We start from the raw sequence: 22,048 nt of genomic DNA, 5'->3' as shown, positions 1-22,048 counted from the left end.
ATAAAGAGTATTTGTTAAAATGCGCAACGCTACAGTGAACCAGCTACAAACAAAGCTAGAAACAAAACAAGGGTAAATATGCACAACAAAACAGCTTGCATTTAAAGAATTAGTAATACCATTTAACAAAAGAATCACTGAGGAAATGACATATTTACATTCAGTGCAAGGTGACAACAGAGACTAAAGCATGGACGACTGACATGAGATTGTACAACTCCATAGGCAACAAGGCTGAGACAACAAATACAGATACTGATAAATAATTAAATGGAATAGCAATATTAATTTCTTTTTCTTTTTTGAAAAATAGAAATACTTTATTCTGATATACATAATGAGAAACGCCAAGCACAGAAACATGACTTTCTCAAAATTATAAAGCAAATTGTACAAAAAATACAATTTGAATTGTAAATGAAATGGCCTACTGGATGTTTGAAGGCAATAATCATTCTTCTTGAGCTCTAAAATCTGGTTTGGGTAATAGTGAGTGAGTGAGTTGGGTTTAACGCCGCTTTTAACAGCATTCCAGTTACATCGCGGCGTGTCAGCTTAATGTGGGAGGAAAGCTCGAAGTGATGTCAGGTCTCAGACGTTTACCACTTGGGTGAAACCCACGAGCAGGGTTATGGTGCTGACAAACCTAGAAACATAATGGGGGCGAACCGGGATTCGAACCCACAATCATAGGTTTCTGGCGTGGCCAAGGGACGCAACTCTGCACAGCGAATCGCGGCGCCTTAGACGACTGGGCCACCCGCGTCCCCCGGTTAGGGTAATAGAGTAACACAACAGTGGTGTAAGACGTGTAGTGATACATCTAGATAATAATGCTGGACCATGTGGGGAAAGTGCTCAATAATCAACTGTCAGGCTGAAAAAAAGAAGTGTTTCTCGGGCAACGGACCGTCACTTTAAATCCACATATAAAAATATTTTTAAAATTCCCAGTGTCATTCAAAGAATAGAGTCTGTTATCCATAAATTAAACTGCTTGACAACTGACATTGTGTTAGAGAGCTGAGTTCGGTGTGTGTTTTGGTATTCTTGGTTGGACAAAATACAAAGAGTGTTGCTCCTGTATCACTTTTGCTTTCAATAAAAAATAAAAATAAAGTCCTACTGCTTCCTCACTTTTGAGAAAAATGTGCCCAGAAACATTTCCTTTTATGTAGCCTCATCTTTAAATCAAGTGTCTATGCATCCTTCCCTTGAATGTCTTGAAACATTAAAGTAACTGCCATTTTTCATTTCCATTACACCACCAGGGCCTGTCCCAGAAAGCGATTGTAGCTGAGGTGACCATAACTCCTATACTTTGCCACAGACTCGCGACTGTCATAGTGCCACGATCGCTTTGTAGGCTCATCTGGTAGGTCTCACACAACCTGGATTCTTACATAATGATTTGGTTTGTTGTTTTACGCCGCACTCAGCAATATTCCAGCTATATGATGGCGGTCTGTAAATAATCAAGTCTTGACCAGACAATCCAGTGATCTACATCATGAACATCGATCCACGCAATTGGGATCGATGACATGCATCAACCAAGTGAGCGAGTCTGACCACCCGATCCCGTTAGTTGCCTTTTACGACAAGCATACTTACATAATGAGAATGCAGACAGTAGAGTGCAGCAACAATGCCACTTCAGCCATTTGCAGCCATGTTGCATTCTAGGAGGCATCAATGAGTCTGGACGTCTGGAACCCCTGGACTGTTTCGAACAAATGCATCAACTGCTGTCTCTTGATTTCCCTGTAGAGGAAATGCCTTATCTGTCGATCCCGAAGGATCTGTATGTACCACATACTGGCAGTAATCAAACATTATTACATCACTCATGTATATCAATGACTAGTAGCTGGGATAGATAGTGAGCAAAAATGAAGTCAGGGACCATGAATATTGTTTGGGATATTATTGACAAAAATATTCATGATCCCTAACCTTTTTTTGCTCAGTATAGATGAATTATATAGACTATCTGTTATCTGGCATGCCTTCAAGACAATCTTATTACAGTGTATTGTTTCATGATTGTTCCAGTGACTGCCAGTAAACTTGATGGATCTTGCTTTGCCATTTGTGAGACTAGAAAGACTACATGACTTCACGCACAACCTTGTCTATCATATGTGGCAGTGGTGTTCATTGGCATTACCATGATTACCTTATACACCATGAGGCAGAATGCATAATACATGGTTGGCAGGACTAGAGGGCAAATACAATCAGGACTTCAAACTGGGTTCATGAAATTATAGCATTATACATATTTAAAGAAGTCATATATTCTCACATACCGGAACTCACATATGTAAGTTTCTCTGGTTTTTGGCTTATTGGCTTAAAAACAAGATTTATTTTTGTTTTTTAGAATGTGGGATTAAATTAAGAAATTTATTTCAATTGATCCACCCCAAGCGGATGTTTGGGAAATTGTGTTCATTTTACATGGATAATCTCGTCTTTTTATATTGTAATTTTGAATTTGAAAAGGTTGATTGATTAAAATTGATTGAAATGGACTCTTTAGTAGGGTTTACATATTATCCATATTTAGGCACAGGGTGTAATTTTGGGTGAAATACTCAATAGAGAAGAAACCTCAAATTATGGCCTTGGTCCATATGTGTAGGCATTTATGGTAGTATGCTTGTGAATATTTGACACTATTCATATTGCAAGCATAAGATAACACAAACAGGCATCTGAAGAAGTGTTTCTCAAAATCATGTTCCATGACCTTTTTACTAGCATCTCTCTTGTGTCAAATGATTTTAGAAGAGACTAGCATCATTTGTTAAAGGGGGACTACGTTCCATTGTCTGTTGCCCAGTGTCAGGCAAGACAATGAAATTAGACATTATATCTTAGTCATAAAGATAATCAGGAACCTTCAGATTGATCCATCTGATAAACAAACAGTTTGTAAACAAACAAGCAGTGTTTGTACAAGTTGAATGTTTGGTTGCTGGGACTGCCTGTTTTTGATGGAGCCAAGTCCCCCTGTAAATTGTACAGCAAAATGTTTTTTGACTTCCTAGCATGGAGTACAGGATTGTACGAGCTGAATCGGCCTGTGTACAACAAGACCCAGTGATTATGGTTTTACACTGCTTTTAGCAATATTCCAGCAATATCATGGCCGGGGTACGCCAGAAATGGGCTTCAGACACTGTACCCATGTGGGGAATCGAACCCGGGTCTTCCCCATGACGAGCGAACGCCACTGCACCAACAAGACCGAAAGTTGATGGGTGTACACTATGCTAGTGGTATATCTGACAAATGTATCAATGCGAGTTCACAAGTTACCAGACTTAGTTTCAGTGAAATATTTGTGTGTGACAATAAGTCCGTAGATTTGTGAACGAGACACAAGAACAAACTTCATATGAAAGTCAGTGTAACACATTCATAAAATTAAAATAATGTCAATACACAAATATTGTTGAGGATGATTCTAATCACACAGTGCGAGAGGCAAAGCTCACAGCGAGTATGTTCAGAAGTGGAAGTTAAAGCTTCATCTTGATATGACGTTTACAGTAAAGCAGTTGCACCAAATAATGCTGCACCCACAACCCAGGCATAACAGAACACAAATCTGGAGCTTATGAGATTACGAGTCAGTGAGTGTTTTTTTATGCCGCTTTTAGCAATATTACTGCAATGTCACGGCGGGGGACACCAGAAATGGGCTTCACACATTGTACTCATGTCGGGAATCAAACCAAGGCCTTCAGCAGGATGAGCAAATGCCTTAACCACTAGGCTACCGCACTGCCCCCTTGAGCTTATGATGTGCAGGGACTAAAACAAGGACATTTCACAAAGTAAAAGCAAGATCACATTACTAACTTCAATATAATTGTTCAGTTTCAGAGTTGTATTGGTATGGGAAAATAAGGAATGATTGAGTATGGTTTTATGCCGCTTTTAGCAATATTCCAGCAAATATCAAAATAAAAATGGGCTTCATACATTGTACCCATGTGGAAATCGAACATCGCCCCTATCATTAAAGAGAATATCGATCTGAAAAGAAAGACCCAAACATGACAGCTTACTAAATGTAGAATCATCTGCTCAAAAACAAGAATCAAAGCATTACACTGTCAGGTAGCATGTCAGGGGATAAGGGCTCACTGCAATCTCAATAAAATCAGATCTCTCACAGTAAATGAATAGAATACGTAAAAACAAATAAGCCGCAGTAAACATGTACAAATCTGAACTTGCACCTAAGGACTAGTCATGTAAAACACTAGAAACATCTAGCCCAGTCATCTGGGGATCAATGAACCTAATACTGAATTGTTTCAACACAAGGGGCATCTGACTAGCAGTGGAGGGCAAGCAACATGTGACTGTGTCTGACTTGTAGAATCAGACACTTGGAATTGAGCAATAAACATTAAACCATCGTTCAGACAGTACATGATGACTTACCATGGTTACAATATGTTCTCTTCACTAGGGAAGTGACTTAAGCTCTTTATATCTAATGTATTTTAACTTGAATAACATACTGTAATAAAGCTCCTTGTACCATGTGAATTTTTAATTTTTTTTATGAATGTGTTTTTTGTGACATGTCATTTAATATAATACTGCATAAAAAAAATAACGTCAATAGTAAAATATTTAAGATGTCACAATAACATGTTATTTATTATGATGCTGCTTAACTTTCTTAAAAATAATAACATTAAGAGTAAAATGATATGAATGATCTTTTTAAAGATGGCAATGTATTACAACATAATATCATAATATTTCAGGGTTAGGATTAAACTCAAAAGCTTTACCAGCCCGGGAAAGATGTTATGTTAAATTAGTGTTTTTTTGTTTTTTTTGTTTCACGCCACACTCAGCAATATCCCATCCATATGATGACTGTCTGTTAATAATTGAGTCTGGACCAGACAATTCAGTGATTGACATCATGAGCATCAATCCACGCAATTGGGATAGGATGACATGCATCAACCAAGTGAGCGAGCCTGACCACCCAATCCCGTTAGTCGCATCTTACGACAAGCATAGTCGCCTTTCACGGCAAGCATGGGTTGCTGAAGACCCATTCTACCCAAGATCTTCACAGGTCTTAGAAACAATGGGGAAATTTGGAAATGCGTACTTACCCCAAGGAATTTGGACTAGCGGGCTAGATTTAAGTTCTAACTCTATGAAACATATGTATCAGTAATCTGTACAAGGTTTGTTTATTCCCCAAAATTTAACTCATTTCAATTCTATTCATCATGTGTCTATTGAGCATGTTGAGTCAAATTTTAGGTGAATTCCCTTATTTGTATCTAACAAATATGATCATCTCTCTACCTTCACAAATATGTCCACAAGCAGTATTAAAAATCAACACAAAAGCCATAGCAACATATTCTGATCCCCACAGTTCACAATGTAGCAGTATTTTCCATTACTTCTATGCATGTTTAACGTACCACATGTATTATGATAAACACAATAAAAGCAGGAATGTTGAAGGTATTCACCGATTCCCTTGTTGGCAGGTGTAATATGAGATCACTTTGTTGCACAGACTATGCTGCCATTATTTGCAATCTCATTCAAATCAGATCTTAGTTCTCGCTGCCTCTAAACAAAGATCTGAGGACCTTACGGGTCACGTCAGAGTCGTCAGACCGACCTTTAGCAAACTCTGACTGACCAACGGAATTACTGACAAGAAGACGACATTAGCCAATCAGAAGAAAGCTTTCTCATGCTTTACAGCACTAATTGCAAATTGGCGACTGCGCTTCGAAACATATTTTGACAAATTTTCGCTTAAAAATTTGAAACCTGAACAATAGAACATTCTTGAATAGCTAATATATGGTCTAGATTGTATAGATTCAGTCGTTAAGCCCGTAACTATCGCTCGGAATACCACGTTTTAAAGTTTTCGAGGATGCATGATTAGAAATCACATTCCGACTGTCACTTTCATGATCTGATAAGTGACGCCCTGATTGGTCGGATGAAAGGTCATTCTGACGTGACCCCTAATTGGATGTCCTCATATCTTTGTTTAGCTGTAGCGAGAACTAAGATCTGATTTTAATGAGATTGCAATTATTTGCTAATATTGTTTGAAAGGCAATCATCTCAAACTAACTTTCTGCCTGTGATCTTCACAACACAAATAACAATATTTGACCATTTTGACCACTACAATACACTATCTGATAAGAAGAGTAACAAATATAAGGCCACAATAATTGATTATGTGTTTATCAAATGTTATGTCCAGAATAAGAAGCAGGAAATGATTTAAAACATTTTTCTTGGGACTAGTCTCATTTATTGCAGAGGTGGGGAATGGAAGGAGATTGTAGGGCTGGGACTGGTAATTTGGGTACTCGGGTACCCAGATCGGGTGGGTACTGAGATAGTCATGTTATACCGTATTCGACGTAATAAGCACCCCGCTCTAATAAGCGCCCACGGCGATATTTGCTAATATATTGGCTCGTGAACAATCCCAATTAGCACCCCTTCCGATTGATCAATGTACACAAGACTCATTTATTCGCGTATAATACGCGCTTGTGTTATATGTACCCTTAATTATGGGCAATTAAATTCTGGAAAAATATATCTGTCGTACAAAAACATTTCAGGCTGTCAGCATAACCACTGAAACTCTTGTTTTTTTTTTACAAAATAATATTCTAATGAGAGCCCCCTATTTCTAATTTTGAGAGCGACCTGGGCGCTTATTACGTCGAATACGGTATATTGTTTAATGACAAAAATGATCTTGAACTATGGTTACGCTACAAGTCACTAATGTCAGCATTTCTGTCTGACAATGCATGCAAACCTTCCGACTTCAGTGTACACATGACCTGGCTGTTGTATACGTGTATCTAAATACATTTTACCAGGGCTACGGTCAAACTGTTCCCAATTGTACATTTTGTTGATACATCTTGAGACCTACAGCGGGTACCCGGGTAGGGTCAGGTAATAGCGAGGTGGGTACCCGGGTAGGGTCAGGTAATAGCGAGGTGGGTACCCGGGTAGTAAATTTGGACTCATCCCTGCCCTAGTAGATTGGTCTCAGTATTAAACCACATTTTTTCATGGCCCCTACCAAATTCACGTCACATAAAGAAGGATGCTGTTTTGGAAAAAACAAAATAAACCACTTACCCTTTTGCTTGTTATCGCAGTTTCTGGGGCATTTATTCAAATTTGATGGTAATCAAGTTGTTGTGGCCTTATCAACATCAACAATCTCAATAGTATGATACGCAAGTGAACTATCATCAACTCTTGGTAACACTACTTTCTTCCATCACCCGTGAATACGACGAAAGCTGTTTGGTGTTGTAGTGACTAGGGCTGGGACGGGTAGCTTGGGTACTCGGGTCGGGTTGGTCCTGAGTAGGACCCGGGTACCCCCAGGACTACCAGGACCCGTGGTTAGTCACATGATATATTGTTTCATGACAAAAATTCACTATATAACTACATGGTTACACGACAATTTTAAGTCTCTACTGTTCGCATTTCTTCATGACTATGAACACGTGCATACATAAGTCACGCCCACTCATGAATATTGTAGACTTAAGACAATTGTAGGTTTAAGGGCACAACGCAAGTTCCTTCTGACTTTTATATGTTTGAACAAAGCTAAAACTTCAGTCAACTTCGGTGCATGCATGGCCACATCGTTTTATACGTGTATCTAAATACATTTTGCCAGGGCTACTGTCAAACTATTCCCAATCGGACATTCTGTACCTATCTCTTGACACCATCAGTGGGTACCCAGGTAGGGTTTGGTTTTAGGGCTGTGGGTCCAAGCCCTAGTAGTGATGCATGTCTTTTTCTGTAAGGTAATGAAATGAGACTGTTCAAAACTGAGTGAGTTGGGTTTAACATCGCTTTTAACAGTATTCAAGTCATATCACAGATTAATGTGTATATCAGATTAATGTGGGAGGAAAGCCCTAAGTGATGCAGCTCTCAGACATTTATCACTTTTGTGAAACCCATGAGCACGGGTATGATGCCGACAGACTAGAAGCATAATTGGGGCGAACAAGGATTCGAACCCACAATCTTAGGTGTCTGGTGTGCCCAAGGGACACAACTCTGTACAGTGAATTCCAGGGACTTAGATGACTGGGCCACCCGTGTCCCCCAAAACCAATGGAAGTCCCAACATTGTGTGAATCCTAACAGTGCCGGAATGATATTTTTCTCTTGTTCTCATCAAAATACTTAGTTAAAACAACATTGAGGTAATGCATGAAGCAGACGAGGCAGTAAAATCATTGAGAGAGGATTTTGATATTTTGGAACCCTCCCTTCCAAAAATGCTGGATCTGCCCTTGCAAGTGTTGCACACATTGCAAAGAAACTTAAACTAAAAGCCCATTGGTCTGAGCACAGCATGGAACCAGTCCTTTGCTTCACTGGTTTGTTAACCACAAAAACGAAATGTCACGGTTGATGGAGGAAGGGGGTGAAAACAAGATGATGAAGTATTGATGATGCAAGTGGACAGGTATGAGTATTGCTGTAAGGTGTGACAACACCGATTGCGTAGTAAGACTGACACCATAACTCTCAGCAGCTCATGCCTGACTGTGAGAACCCTGAAGTTCATAGGCAGACTCCGACCATGCTGCATCTTTGTCTGTTGAGGAACAATATTTACAGCAATCACTAATGCATAAAACCTCAGCAGAAAAATTGCTTGACAAGAATCATGGCAAAATGTGATCATTTCTAAATTTACCACAACTACCGTATTCGACGTAATAAGCGCCCCGCTTTAATAAGCGCCCACGGCGATAATTGCTAACATATTGACTAGTGAACATTCCCAATTAGCACCCCTTCCGATTGATCAATGTACACAAGACTTATTTATTAGCGTATAACACACTCGTAAGTTATATGCACCCTTAATTATGGGCAATGAAATTCTGGGGAAAATATATCTGTCGTACATAAACATTTCAGGCTCTCAGCATTAACCACGAAATTTATCTTTCAACTCTGTTTTTTCCAAAAAAATAATATTCTAATAAGAGCCCCCTATTTCTAATTTTGAGAGCGCCCTGGGCGCTTATTACGTCGAATACGGTAATTCTAAACTAAACACATCTCAATTTCTGTATCATGTATACATCACACATTCTTCAAAATAGACCTTGCAATGTGCATATGTCATGAATTTAATACATTTTCATGAATTAGATATAAAAAATGTCATAAGATAAAAACAAAAAGATTAATTTGTCCTTCATATGATGGACATGGCCAGATTTTCTTAAATGATAAAAATGGTTTAAGTACATGATCACATCAGCTTAATTTTGTTGACATTGTGTTCATATCAATAAATTAATCAGAGTAAGTCATACACACATCTCATAAATGTCTCAACACATCCTCTATGTTAGCAGAGAGCTGCACAAAAAGCTTATGACCTTTGACACATGCAACAGCAAAAATGCATACAGTGCTGATATCACATTTTATCAATGTTTGATTCATAAATCGATTAAAGAGTATGCCAATAGAAGCTACCATAACATTTAGAAAAGAACGTTGTCATGTCATACTCACTCAACACTCACTTACACATTCACTACTCACTCACACATTCACTACTCACTCACACATTCACTCTCTCACACTAACACAATACTCATTCAACACTCACTTGGTCGGCCGTTTGATATTCGGAGGGGGCCATTTTGTATTGAGACGATCACTAAGTCGGCCGTTTGATATTTGGAGGGGGGGCATTTTGTATTGAGATGAGATATTTTTTCAGCCACAGCTGCGAATAATTTATGATATAATTTTATATATATTTTTTTAAGAACACCATGCCACGCTGTATATTTTGTGGCATCTATTTTGTTTCAACAAACTGAAGTATAATAAAAAAACAAAATCTCTTTTGAGCAGTTTGCAGGGCAAATTAATTTTTTGACCGAATCCCAGACCCCGAGAATATCAAATAGTCAGTCCCTTATGGAACCTTTGCATTTCATATCAATCCTAACCAACATGAACAGAAGACATGCTGCAAATTGAAGCATGGACCAGTCGACATCCAGTAGTTGTGGTAAGGTATGTTCCTTCAGCTGACTTCATCTGTCCCAAGGTTACGGTTTAGTTGTCAAGGTAGTCAAAAACTTGAACATTTCCTCGACAGACCACCCATAGTTTGTCTCCAGGACCTGTGGAGACTAGGCGCGGCCACTTGATGCCGTCAGACTCCCCCACCAGGAAGCGGAGGAAGTCCCCTTGAGCTGACAGAAGATGTAGTTTGTTGTTACAGCCATCGGCAACGATGATGCGGCCAAACTTGTCACAGCAGACACCTCGAGGGCAGAAGGAGCTACGAAGCTTGAGACTTTCTGGCGGAATGTAGCGTGCCTTGACCTGGAAGTTCTTATTCAGGATGACCACACAGCTGGCTCCTTTGTCAGATACACAGATATCACCATTGATGTTGACGGCAATGTACCTTGGGGCCATGAAGATCTTCTTGCCATCCTCCTCTACAACCCTCTGCAACAGGTCGCCCCGCTCAGAGAACACCAGAAGGGCGTTGTCGGAGTCTCCATTTGATTCTGATGTACAGAGGACAATCTGGTTCTCCTGTGTGAGAACCATACCCCTGGGCGGCAGACCAACATCTGCAAACTCCTGCAGTGGTTCCGCTTTACCTTTGTAGATGTACAGTTTTTTCTCCTGTTTAGATGTCATGAGAAACTCGCGGCCCAGCTTCACAACTCGAGCGTTTCCATCCGGCTGGAGAGCAATATCTTCCTTTTTCTCCCCAGAGAAGTCATACTTTACGAGTGCACTTCCTTCAGAGGTGTAATAGGAGACCCATGCTTGTGTTGCAGACACAGGAATAAGGCTGAACTCCACGAAGTGGTCTGTTTCAAAATGGAAGGCTGGTCTAAGCTTCAGCGGTTCAAAGCCAAACATTCCACAAAAGTTGCTAAGAATCTGAGTCCCATATATTCCTGTAGCAAAAATGGACTGCTTCTCATCCAACTCTTGAGCCTGAAGTGTCGCGTATCTCTCAAGTACATCGCTGATATCTTTAGCAACACGGACAATTTGTAAAGCAGCACTGAGTCGCAGAACCTCTTCAGACTCCTGAATGGATCTCAGGAGGAGGTCATAGTCTTCTCTGATGTTTTCATACTCTGCCTGAATGGTCTTCTTCTCTGCATCCATCTTCTCCTTGACAAACTTGATCCCATCCTCGCACATCTGCTCTACCATCTTCTTTACCTCATCCTTCCGCGACTCCACCGCTGCAACCACCACCTCCCCATTCACCTTCATCCTGTCTCTTGCCTCGTCTGCCTTCTCTTTGGCAGCCTTGAACTTGATCCCAAGCAACTTCAGATCCTCCACCATTTCAGTGAGCTTCTCCCGGTCTATCTCTGCAGCTTCAGCTATGTCAATAGCTGTATGACCATAGTGAAGAGTCTGGCGGCAATCCAGACAGACAGGCACTCTGCACTTAGTGCAGTAGAACTTGAGTTCCTGACTTGGATGTTTGTCACACATCTCCATGGTTTCAACAGTTTTCCTTCCGTCTCCCATGACCAGGATGTGGTGGTTCTGAGTCTTCTCGTCACTCTTGTGGAGCTCCTTGCACTCCATACACAGGTTCTTGCGACACTCAATACAGAACCCAACAGCAGAGTCCTCAGTCCCGCACACCCCGCAGGTCATATCGCCCGACTCGATCTCGGACATGTCACAGTTTGCCATCACAAAGTAGCTGCTGGGGAAACCATCAACGCCTTTGGCAGGAACAGCAACAGAGCGTCGGCACTGGGGGCAGTGGATGACCTCTTTCCCCTGGTCTGTGACAGTGTTGTTGGAGTGCTTGATGTGCTTCTCCAGACAGTCCCGACAGAAGGTGTGGAAGCAGGGCAGCTGCTTCGAGTGCTTCACCTTGTCAAGACAGATCCCGCAGGTGAGGCCCTGGATAGCGGCCTGAGGTTGCTCCGCCATGTTGTAGCACTGGAGAAGAAAAACAACATTGCTTAGAATGTGTGCGAAGATTTGTACAAATATAAAACTCTGTTGGTGAACAACCCTTACATCACGTCAAAAAATAAATTTATTCTGGTGAACAACCCTAAAAAGATATAAAAAAATATATTTGTTCTGGTGAACAACCCTATGAACATGTCAAAAAATAAATTTGTACCTGTGAACAACCCTGATAATCTAAACTTCAGGGGCCCTTTGTTATTCCTTGATCTAAAAATATATTTTAAAAAACATTGTCATGTTAGTTGGCATGCAGTTATCTTGTAAAGTTTATTATTGAAATTTGGCGTCTGACTTGATGGGAAGAACACTGGACTGTTGCAATAACATAATATCACTTTTAATGTAATTCAGAAATTATTCCCCTTCATGTGAGGTTTTGGGTCATAACATTTGTAAACTAAGGCCATGCTTTGTTTAATTCATAGTTTACAGCTTTCTTTTAGAAAAAAAAAGGTAGGCAGGTGAAAACACATTTAAAAAAAATATATTCTACTTTTCAAAAGGAATTTCTTATTAGAGCGGGGCGTTTATTACGTTGAATACGGTAGTGGTTATTATAGTAGCGATAGTGTTGGTGCAAAACTTCCTACCAAGAACTGTACACTGATGCAAATAATCATTAGATATGTCACACGTGTCTGCAATACACGCGCACCAATGCAGTGTTAAATGTATTGCTGACAATCTCAAAGACAATCTCACTGTTGCTTTTCAAACCAAAGGGAAGTAACTCTAATCTGAGGTCGTAATCATTGATAATCAACACATAGGTAGGTTTCAAATTTGCATAATATATGTATTATTTATAACTAATTGAAACTATTGATTGTTATACATACTATCGACTATTGCCATTTTAAAATTCCTATAGATACAGTACTGTCGTAAGGCAAACAATTGCAACAGTTCGATATATTGAGACACTTCTAACATAGGCACTGAGCATGCGACAAGGGAGGCAATCAGTTGGGATCCTTCATGCAGGGATCAATACTTTTACTTTATATCTGTACTGAAGCCATTTATTATTCACATGGAGCGAGCACACCATGGCTCACTAGTGAATAAGCTATTCTCTAGAACAAATACACATAATCAATATTCACAGGGCATTACTCGGTGAAACCCAGACATCTGATGACAAGCTACATCCAATGCTACCACCCCAGAGTTTCCCATTCATAGGAATATTCCTCATGTTTATTGCTCCAGTGACTAAATGTTGTTGTAAACGAAGGACCAGAGTGAGTGACTTGGGTTTAACGCCGCTTTTAACAGTATTCCAGTTATATCACGGCGTATCAGCTTAATGTGGGAGGAAAGCCCGAAGTGATGCAGGTCCCAGACGTTTACCACTTCGGTGAAACCCACGAGCACGGGTATGGTGCTGACAAACCTAGAAACATAATCTGGGCGAACCGGGATTCGAACCCACAATCATAGGTTTCTGGCGTGCCCAAGAGACGCAACTCTGAACAGTGAATCGTGGCGCCTTAGATGACTGGGCCACCCATGCCCCCACGAAGGACCAGATAAAAGTTACATAGGACAACGTGGGCAAGAGACCTGTATATTGCTGAGGAATGGAGGTTGATAGTGATACATTTAACATTTCTAATGAAATTTGGTATTGATATTATGCAATTTGCTTTTCATGTGAGTGATTGAGTGGTTGAGTGAGTGAGTGAGTGGTTGAGTGAGTGAGTAAAGTGAGTGAGTGAGTGATACATAAAAATATATTTATTTTCTATTGTGATTGTGGGTATTGATATTATGCAATTTGCTTTTCATGTGAGTGGTTGAGTGAGTGGTTGAGTGGTTGAGTGAGTGAGTGAGTGAGTGAGTGAGCGAGTGAGTGAGTGTGATACATAAAAATAAATTTATTTTCTATTGTGATTGTAGAATCTGGCTTTGAGTTGTTTGAAACAGTAAACTGATAACAAAAATAGCAATGAAAGTGGGCATGTTGTGCTCCTAATCCATCTTCCTGAAGCAAGGGAGTTAACTGACTCTAAAAGTCCAGTTTCCACCCTTGCCGAACTAGGCAATCATAGTGCTACCTGTGGCTATTACGAGTTATGTCACTTCTATGTCCCTCCTAATGATTAATCAGATTCCACCTCTCAATCATTTGCAGTTTCTTCAAACGTTTTTACAATCCATCAACAGCATAAACAATACCGCCATCAGGGATTTATCTAGGATTCTAAACTAGGGGCCCCTAGCAGGCAAACTGGTAAAACTCGTTATTTTGTAAATATCTTACAATTTTTATTTGCGAAATTCAGAGGTGTTTTTCACATTTGATTTGGAGTTTGCATAAAACAAAATATTAGAAAACTAAGCATTAAAACCTCTTTCTACTTTTTTGTTTTATTATCAGTGGATCCGTGAAGATTTGTGGTAGAATAGGTCTTCACCAACCCATGCTTGCCGTAACAGGCGGCTATGCTTGTCATTAGACAGTACTTCCTACCTTAAGTGGTCAGGCTCGCTGACTTGGTTGATGCAATTCATCGTATCTCTTATCCTGACTGATGTTATCTTGCATCAGTGTCTGTATTGTCATATCTAACTAACAATCAGTGCGACTTCCTGACCCCATGACATATTGTTAAAGGCAGGGGAGCATCCAGGATCCAGGATCCAGTAGCACTTGGGCCATTTGAAACTTAAGTGTGTGTGTGGCGTGGGGGTGGGGGTGCAGGGGGGGAAGGGATATCCCACCCCAAAATATGCATATCATTAATAATTATACTTTTACAACCAAATGAACACGTTATCATGGTAGGAAATGCACATACCAAAAGTTATCATATGTAAAAATGGGGGTGGCCACCCCCAGGGGCCCCCCTTCTGGATCCGCCACTGAAAGATTCTGGTGCCTATTGTGCCTATTCTGGTCCAGACATTGTTATGAAATACCATGTCCATGTGTGAAACGTTGATAAGGTGCATACCATAAATCTGGTAAGTTTTGCGCCATGAAATTATTGAGTGTCTAACACTAACCTTGATGAGATGGTGAGGTGAAATGCCAGGGTTTAACATTGAGTCCAAGATGATTGCACTTTGAGATGTGTGTGTGCATGTTTGTGTGTGCGTGTGCTTGTACTAGTACTAGTCGAATACCCCACTCTGACACAGTATACTGATTCCGAGCCAACCAGTCCTTGCTTTACCTACTTAATGCCGAGTACCAGACAGGGTAACAACAAGTACCATCTTTTAACGTCTTTTGGTATGACATCGCCAGGGTTCAACCCCAGACATTTAGCTCTTCGGGCGGACTCTCTATCACTTGAGGACAGAGGTGGTCTTGATGAAATGGTAACTTGAGAGTCAGTCTGTGTTTTTTAAACAGTAGATACGTGTGTTGTAGTTGATAAGGAAAGTTCAAGTGGCGTGTTTATCTAACAGTATAGACTGGCTGGCGTATATCTGGTCTACTTAGTGTTATGTAAACAACTTACAAGGTCTTACACGACACATAAATGTGCATCCAGTATGCAAAAAATGTCTAGAATGGACACAGAAAAAAAAAAAAGTGCATCCCTCAGGATGCACAGTAATATTCATTGTACCAACTTCTTGACAAGAAATATAAAGTCCCTGTAATTAAGATAATTATCAAATCGTACGGTACCGCATATTTCACCATATGATTACTGTCCAGGGCCCTGTTCCACAAAGGGATCTTAGTGCTAAGTTGGTCGTAACTCCCATACTTTATCATAGGCTTACAATCAACGTAGCACTAAGATCGCTTTGTGGAACAGGGCCCAGGTCCCTTGAAGTTAGTTAATGGGGTCCTGGGCCCCATTCCTCAAAGCTATCTTAGCACTAAGGCGATCGTAAGGCCCATACTGTGACATAGACTTACGGTCGTCGTAGTGCTAATATCGCTTTGAGGAACGGGGCTCTGGACCCCAGTTTTGAAAGTCAAAATGAAGCCCTGAACTTAACGAGATGTGGCAGGTTAGTGAACTTTACTGATATGGCTGTTGACACTGACTGACATTGTGTAACTAAGGAAACAGGATTATTGATTAAATTATGAAACTGGCTGGTTGAGAATATGAGGAAGTAAATAGACTAAAATTATGCCTCCTTATGTTTTTTGTTTGTCGTTGATCAACAACTGCATCACAAACCTATTGCAAGTGTGTGTCACTCGCAGTTTTCGCAGTACTTTCCTACTCACAAAATATAAAATGTGGTCATGCATACACTGAAGTTGACTGAAGTTTTAGCTTTGTTCAAACATATATAAGTCAGAAGGAACATGTTCAGCGTCATGAAGAAATGCGAACATTAGGGGCTTAAAACTGTCGTGTAACCATGTAGTTATATAGTGAAATTTTGTCAATATATCATGTGACTAACCACAGGTCCGGGTTGTCCTGTGGGTACCCGGGTCCCAATCAGTACCAACCCAACCCGAGTACCCAAGCTACCCGTCCCAGCCCTAGTCACTACAACACCAAACAGCTGTCGTATTCATGGGTGATGGAAGAAAGTAGTGTATACCAAGAGTTGATGATAGTTCACAAGACCCGAGTACCCAAGTTACCTGTCCCAGCCCTAATATGTGACACGTTGTTTTTTTCGTATTGATACAAAACGATACACTTGTTAAAAATAAATTACTAACTACTCATTTGATGACCCCCAGTGTTTTTGTCAGTCAAATATCACAAAATGTGTTGTTATTCTTCTTTCAAGTTCACAACTAAACATGGCTGCTAAGAACATGTGTCTACAGCTAGCTTTTCCATTTGAACCAGCTCTGAAATATTTATAGCCAAGAAGTTTCCATGCATTTTGACATAAATATGAGTATCACGATATGTGTTGTATTTTAACCTACATTTTGAGATATGTATCGTATCGTAACCTATGTATCATGATATGTATCGTATCGTGACCTTGCTGTTTTGTTTCACCCTCAGTAATTAGGGTTACTTTTAACAACTAAATTATAGTATACATCATAAAACGCAAGAAACAAATGGAGGTGTACAACACAATACTGTATTGCTGAATCGTTACACCACTACATAAAACTTGAAGTAGCAGATCAAGAAAACTCTTATTTGTTGGACTTGTATCAAATTTTCCGCGACTACAAAATAGCTAAGCCTAATCCCTCTTTACCATTTTGGCAAACATTAGTTGGAGTCAGTAAAAGGTGGTGAGGTGAAATGGGGTTAATGTCGTATTCAAGATCATTGCACTAATGTAGTGACGTATGTGTGTGTGTGCCTGCTTGTACTAAGTCTGGATTAACGTCGCTTTTGTAGTGCTAGATCGCCGAGATCCCATGCCAACGTTTAACATGAATATTCCAGTCAGACTCACTGTAGTGACTGAGCGGACAAGTCCATGTTTTATCCCCTTAATGCCAGGCAGGGTAACAACAAGTACCATCTTTTAATGACTTCAGGTATGAAACACCTGGGTATCAAACCACCGATCTCTCATGGAAGTAGGAAGAGACAGGACCTAAGATCATGGTTTCCGTTGCTAGTTTGGACGGTGCAAGCTCCTCCCCAACACATGATACCATCATCACACTCACGGTGCCATCGCTGCCACCAGGATGAAAGCAGCCATTACAAGAATCTTGAAATTTACCCTCTAACCCCAAATGTAGAGACATTTATATTGGTGTTGGTGTTTGGGATGCCATTATAGTGAATTAGGAAAAGGTTCATGACTCATATACTGTTTCTCACATGAATTTACATTTGTCTGTTTGATCAGATTGGGCCGAGATTGCACGGTAACTGAAAAATACCCGACTTCCCTCTTACATCGCTCACTGTACCAATTACATGATAGTTGAAATGAAATAGAAATTCAAATTGACAAATATAGCAAAATTGGTCCATGCCAAAACTAAGTTCTGCAGTGTGACAAGGCAATGCTTTAACCACCCGGCCACCCCACTACCCCTAAAGTTGGTTGGTTTGTTGTTTAACGCCACACTCAGTAATATTCCAGCTATATGACGGCGGTCTGTAAATAATTGAGTCTGGACCAGACAATCCAGTGATCTACATCATGAGCATCGATCCACGCAATTGGGATTGATGACATGTATCAACCAAGTCAGTGAGCATGACCACCCGATCACGTTAGTCGCCTTTTACGACAAGCATAGTCACCTTGGTCAAGCATGGGCTGCTGAAGACCTATTCTACCCCGGAATCTTTATGGGTCTACCCCTAAAGTAATAAGGACCTGTGTGACAACATGACTTCAGGATACACTGACTATATTGATTCATCAATGTATATGAATCGTTTGTCAGCAATATACCAACAATATGACGGCGGTCTATAGATAATCAAGTCTGGACCAGACAATCCAGTGATTGACATCATCAGCATCGAGCCACGCAATTGGGATATGATGACATGCATCAACCAAGTCAACGAGCCTGACCACCCGATCTTGTTAGTCACCTCTTATCATGCTTATGACAAGTGAAGTCACCTTTTACGGCAGACATGCTTGAAATATGATTAAAACTAATATGTTTTTATTTAATTTATTTTGGGTTTGTTGAAATATACCTAATTAAAAATATATTTGTGTAGCTCAATATTTAAGGGGGATCATCATGATCATGGGGTCTACAATATTTCTGCTATATTTGAATCTAGGGACCCTCAAAGTCTTTAACTTTAACACTGGGATGATGGCAATGATATCCTTACTTTCATGCTTAATTTCAAACACTGCAAATATTACTCTCTCCTTATTTAACACTCAGCATTTCATAAAGCATGGAGTACCAGTAAAACCAAACAAGACAAACAGGGAGCAAGGCTCACTTATACCCCAAACTTCAACTGCAACATATTTCTGCGTTCAAAACATGAAAAACGCAATATTTTCTCAGAAAATACACATATTAAAATTAAACTTTGCACTGCACATCTTCTATTAGTATGGAAACTGTTCCTTAAATATTGAAAACAATCTATGAAGTAGTTTCCTAGTTATAGGTTGCACAAATGTTTCAGTAAAATTATTCTAAGTAGAAACATGAAAAATAGCTGTATTTATTCAGAAAATCCAAATATTGAAACAAACTTTACACTGCACCTCTTCTATTGGTATAGAAGCTCTACCCCCAATTGGAAATGAATCCATGAAGTAGTTTCCAAGTCATAGGTCGCACAAATGTGGAAGTAAAAAAAATATTCTAAGTTCACAACATGAAAAACATCAGATTATTTCAGAAAATACACATATTATAATAAAACTCTGCACTGCACCCTTTCTATTAGTAGGGAAACTTTTCCATAAATTTGAAAAAAATCTGTACAGTAGATTTCAAGTTATTGGTCACGCAAATGTTTAAGCAAAGAAATTCTAAGTAAAAAATACCTGTATTGCTTTAGAAAATCCAAATATTGAAATCAAACTTTGCACTGCACCTCTCCTATAGGTATAAAAGTTATAGGTTACAAAAAAATGTCTTTGGACGGACAGATGGTTGGAATTCCTTGGTACATGTATAACTACATACCCCTGCCCTTTTAGGGCAACTTTATGTACAGGATGTATTGCTGAACTAAAGGTTTCTCATCCATTCCCCACATTCCCCATGTACACACAGTACACAGCATAAAGTGTAACTCGGTAATGAACGCCTTACGTGCAAAGTCATACTAAAGACAGTTTGTACATTTCACATGACTTTAGAATAACCAGGATAGTAAATTTGTTCACACAAAGACTCGTACACAAAATGAATTTGATAACCTATTCACAAATTGGCTGATACACAGGCCTATACAAAACAATGGCTGACCCATATCATGAAACAAAATGCTGAATCGATAATCAATAGGGATGGCCATTGGAGGTGTATCACACCATCTTGTGATGCACAAGGACGTACTTCGAAATGTATCACGATGTACTGTATAATTCCAAATTTTGAATTCAGAAGCAATCTGATACATAAAGGTATGAATTGAGGTTCATAAATGGAACAAAACAAGACGCTGGTACAACATGATCTGTACTCAGTCAACAAGTGGCCCTGGATGCATGCTGCAACAACCTTGCAACCTGCAACCTGCAACCTGCAACCTATTGGCTTCCACCTATGTGTTCTCTGTCCTTCGTGTTGTGACAGCATTATCCCTTTGTCGTCAACACCTACCAATGTTATCCCACTCATGTATGCAATTGTTGTTACTGTTAATCCTCTACTGTTAATCCTCCACCTACTATATATATTCTGTTCTATGTCCCTCATTCAGTCTTGCTTGACAACGGTATTAGGATCTATACCGAAACGTCGCTTTTTCCCAGTATTAAAGAAGTTCTTATCCACAAAAATTGTGTCTATCTTGTCATTACAAACTTGAGATGTGTTTGTTTTATCACCAACCATTATAGTTATCACCATAAACCCAACCAGGTGAAGCCAATAAAGATGCTATAAAACAGCTGTTTGTGCATTTCTTTAATTACACTTAATTAGATCAACTCAATGCCTTTAATCTTGACCAGTTTGTAATATCTAGATGACAATCAAGGCCGAGTTAAACAAACATGATGTCATTTGCTGGTATATTCAATGTATAATCCAACTCATTACATAATCTCCCAGTGATCATGGTGATCTCACATCTGGTATAAATTAGAAGAACAGTCTTATTATCATGATTATACAATGCAATAAAATAATAAATATGATTAATACAATTTTCCATCTGGATAATTTCATGCATGGTACAAGAATGTAAAAATAGGGGTTTTGTCCTATAAAGAAGTTCGACTAGAAGAATGACACAGTTACAATTTTGATAGGTGGGTAAGAATCCACATAATTTCAAAATTTCAAACCATAAACTTAAAAGATAGTCCCTTGTACATGTTCTACGAGTCTTAATTATTACTATCACATATCGATCACTAAAATGTATCGATAGTATCCGCGTACCAGAATGCCATATATAATTTCAGCATGTGTACGGGTCAACTAATGTAAAAAAAAGTGAAAGGTAGAATCTGTTTTATTTGAATAAAACGTGACTCAAGATGTTTTACTTTCACTTCGTTACAAGCACCTAAACACACTCGTTGTTTTACACATGTTTATCACAGCTGGTGTAATTCATAAATATCCGGAAGACAACACAGGTGTTTTCGATAAAGAAAAATAACAAGCGAAAACTATATCTACTCAAGCTGAAACAAAGAATGTCATCGTTAGAAAGAAACCAACACGGAGAAAGTGTTAGCTGTCAGTCCGAGCTTTCCTTCTCTCCCTTGGCTCTGACACAAGACCCAGCTACTAAATGAATCAATTATATACCATGAGTATACACGAAATGTGTAAAAGTGTGAATACACTACCTTTCAAAGTCAGATATTGCAGGAATGTATTGTTATTACATCAGCGAATGCCTAATGAAAACACGGAAGTGTCGTTGAAGGGGGAGGTAAGTCTCAAGATTGTCTCGACATTGCATACCACGGAACAATTCTTGGGGTTAAAGGGAAACAACACTCCAACTTTGAAAGTATTGAAATATCGATGGCCTATTTTTTCGCGGGATTCAGAAATTTCTTATTATGGGCTATAATTTCGACTCGTTTGACTTGTGATCGGCATAAGGATATGAAATAAAGGATACATAAGGGTATTAATAAGGAGGTGCAGCCAAAATGACATGTGTTTGTGTTGTTGTTTGTGTATAAGCGACTTAAAAGGGGGATGCTATCGGTCACCATTATAGAATGCACAGGGAAAATGTACATCATATCCCTTCAGCGAATTCAGGAAAACGAACAGGTGATAAAATACTTGGTAAATAAAAAATTGAAATTTGAGATATATTATATCCAGACATGATGATTTACTATGAAAAATGTATTGTCTGTTCTGCGAGGCATTGTTTTATATGCA

General features: G+C 39.4%; 1 protein-coding gene across 1 annotated transcript; it reads right to left on the bottom strand.

Moving 5' to 3' along the window:
* Positions 1 to 10,091: 10,091 nt before the first annotated feature.
* On the bottom strand, positions 10,092 to 21,576 carry LOC139454438 (E3 ubiquitin-protein ligase TRIM71-like). Its single transcript, XM_071236141.1, has 2 exons — positions 21,496 to 21,576; positions 10,092 to 12,072 (listed from the first exon to the last, which is right to left on the bottom strand). Exon 2 carries the CDS (start codon positions 12,061 to 12,063, stop codon positions 10,189 to 10,191), a length of 1,875 nt encoding a protein of 624 aa, XP_071092242.1. The 5' UTR covers positions 12,064 to 12,072; positions 21,496 to 21,576; the 3' UTR covers positions 10,092 to 10,188.
* Between the last annotated feature and the right edge of the window lie 472 nt (positions 21,577 to 22,048).

The sequence above is a fragment of the Haliotis cracherodii genome, unplaced genomic scaffold, assembly GCF_022045235.1.
Source record: "Haliotis cracherodii isolate W230 unplaced genomic scaffold, xgHalCrac1.p SCAF_10, whole genome shotgun sequence".
Taxonomy (NCBI): Eukaryota; Metazoa; Mollusca; class Gastropoda; order Lepetellida; family Haliotidae; genus Haliotis; species Haliotis cracherodii.
This window is presented reverse-complemented; position numbering and strand designations above follow the sequence as displayed.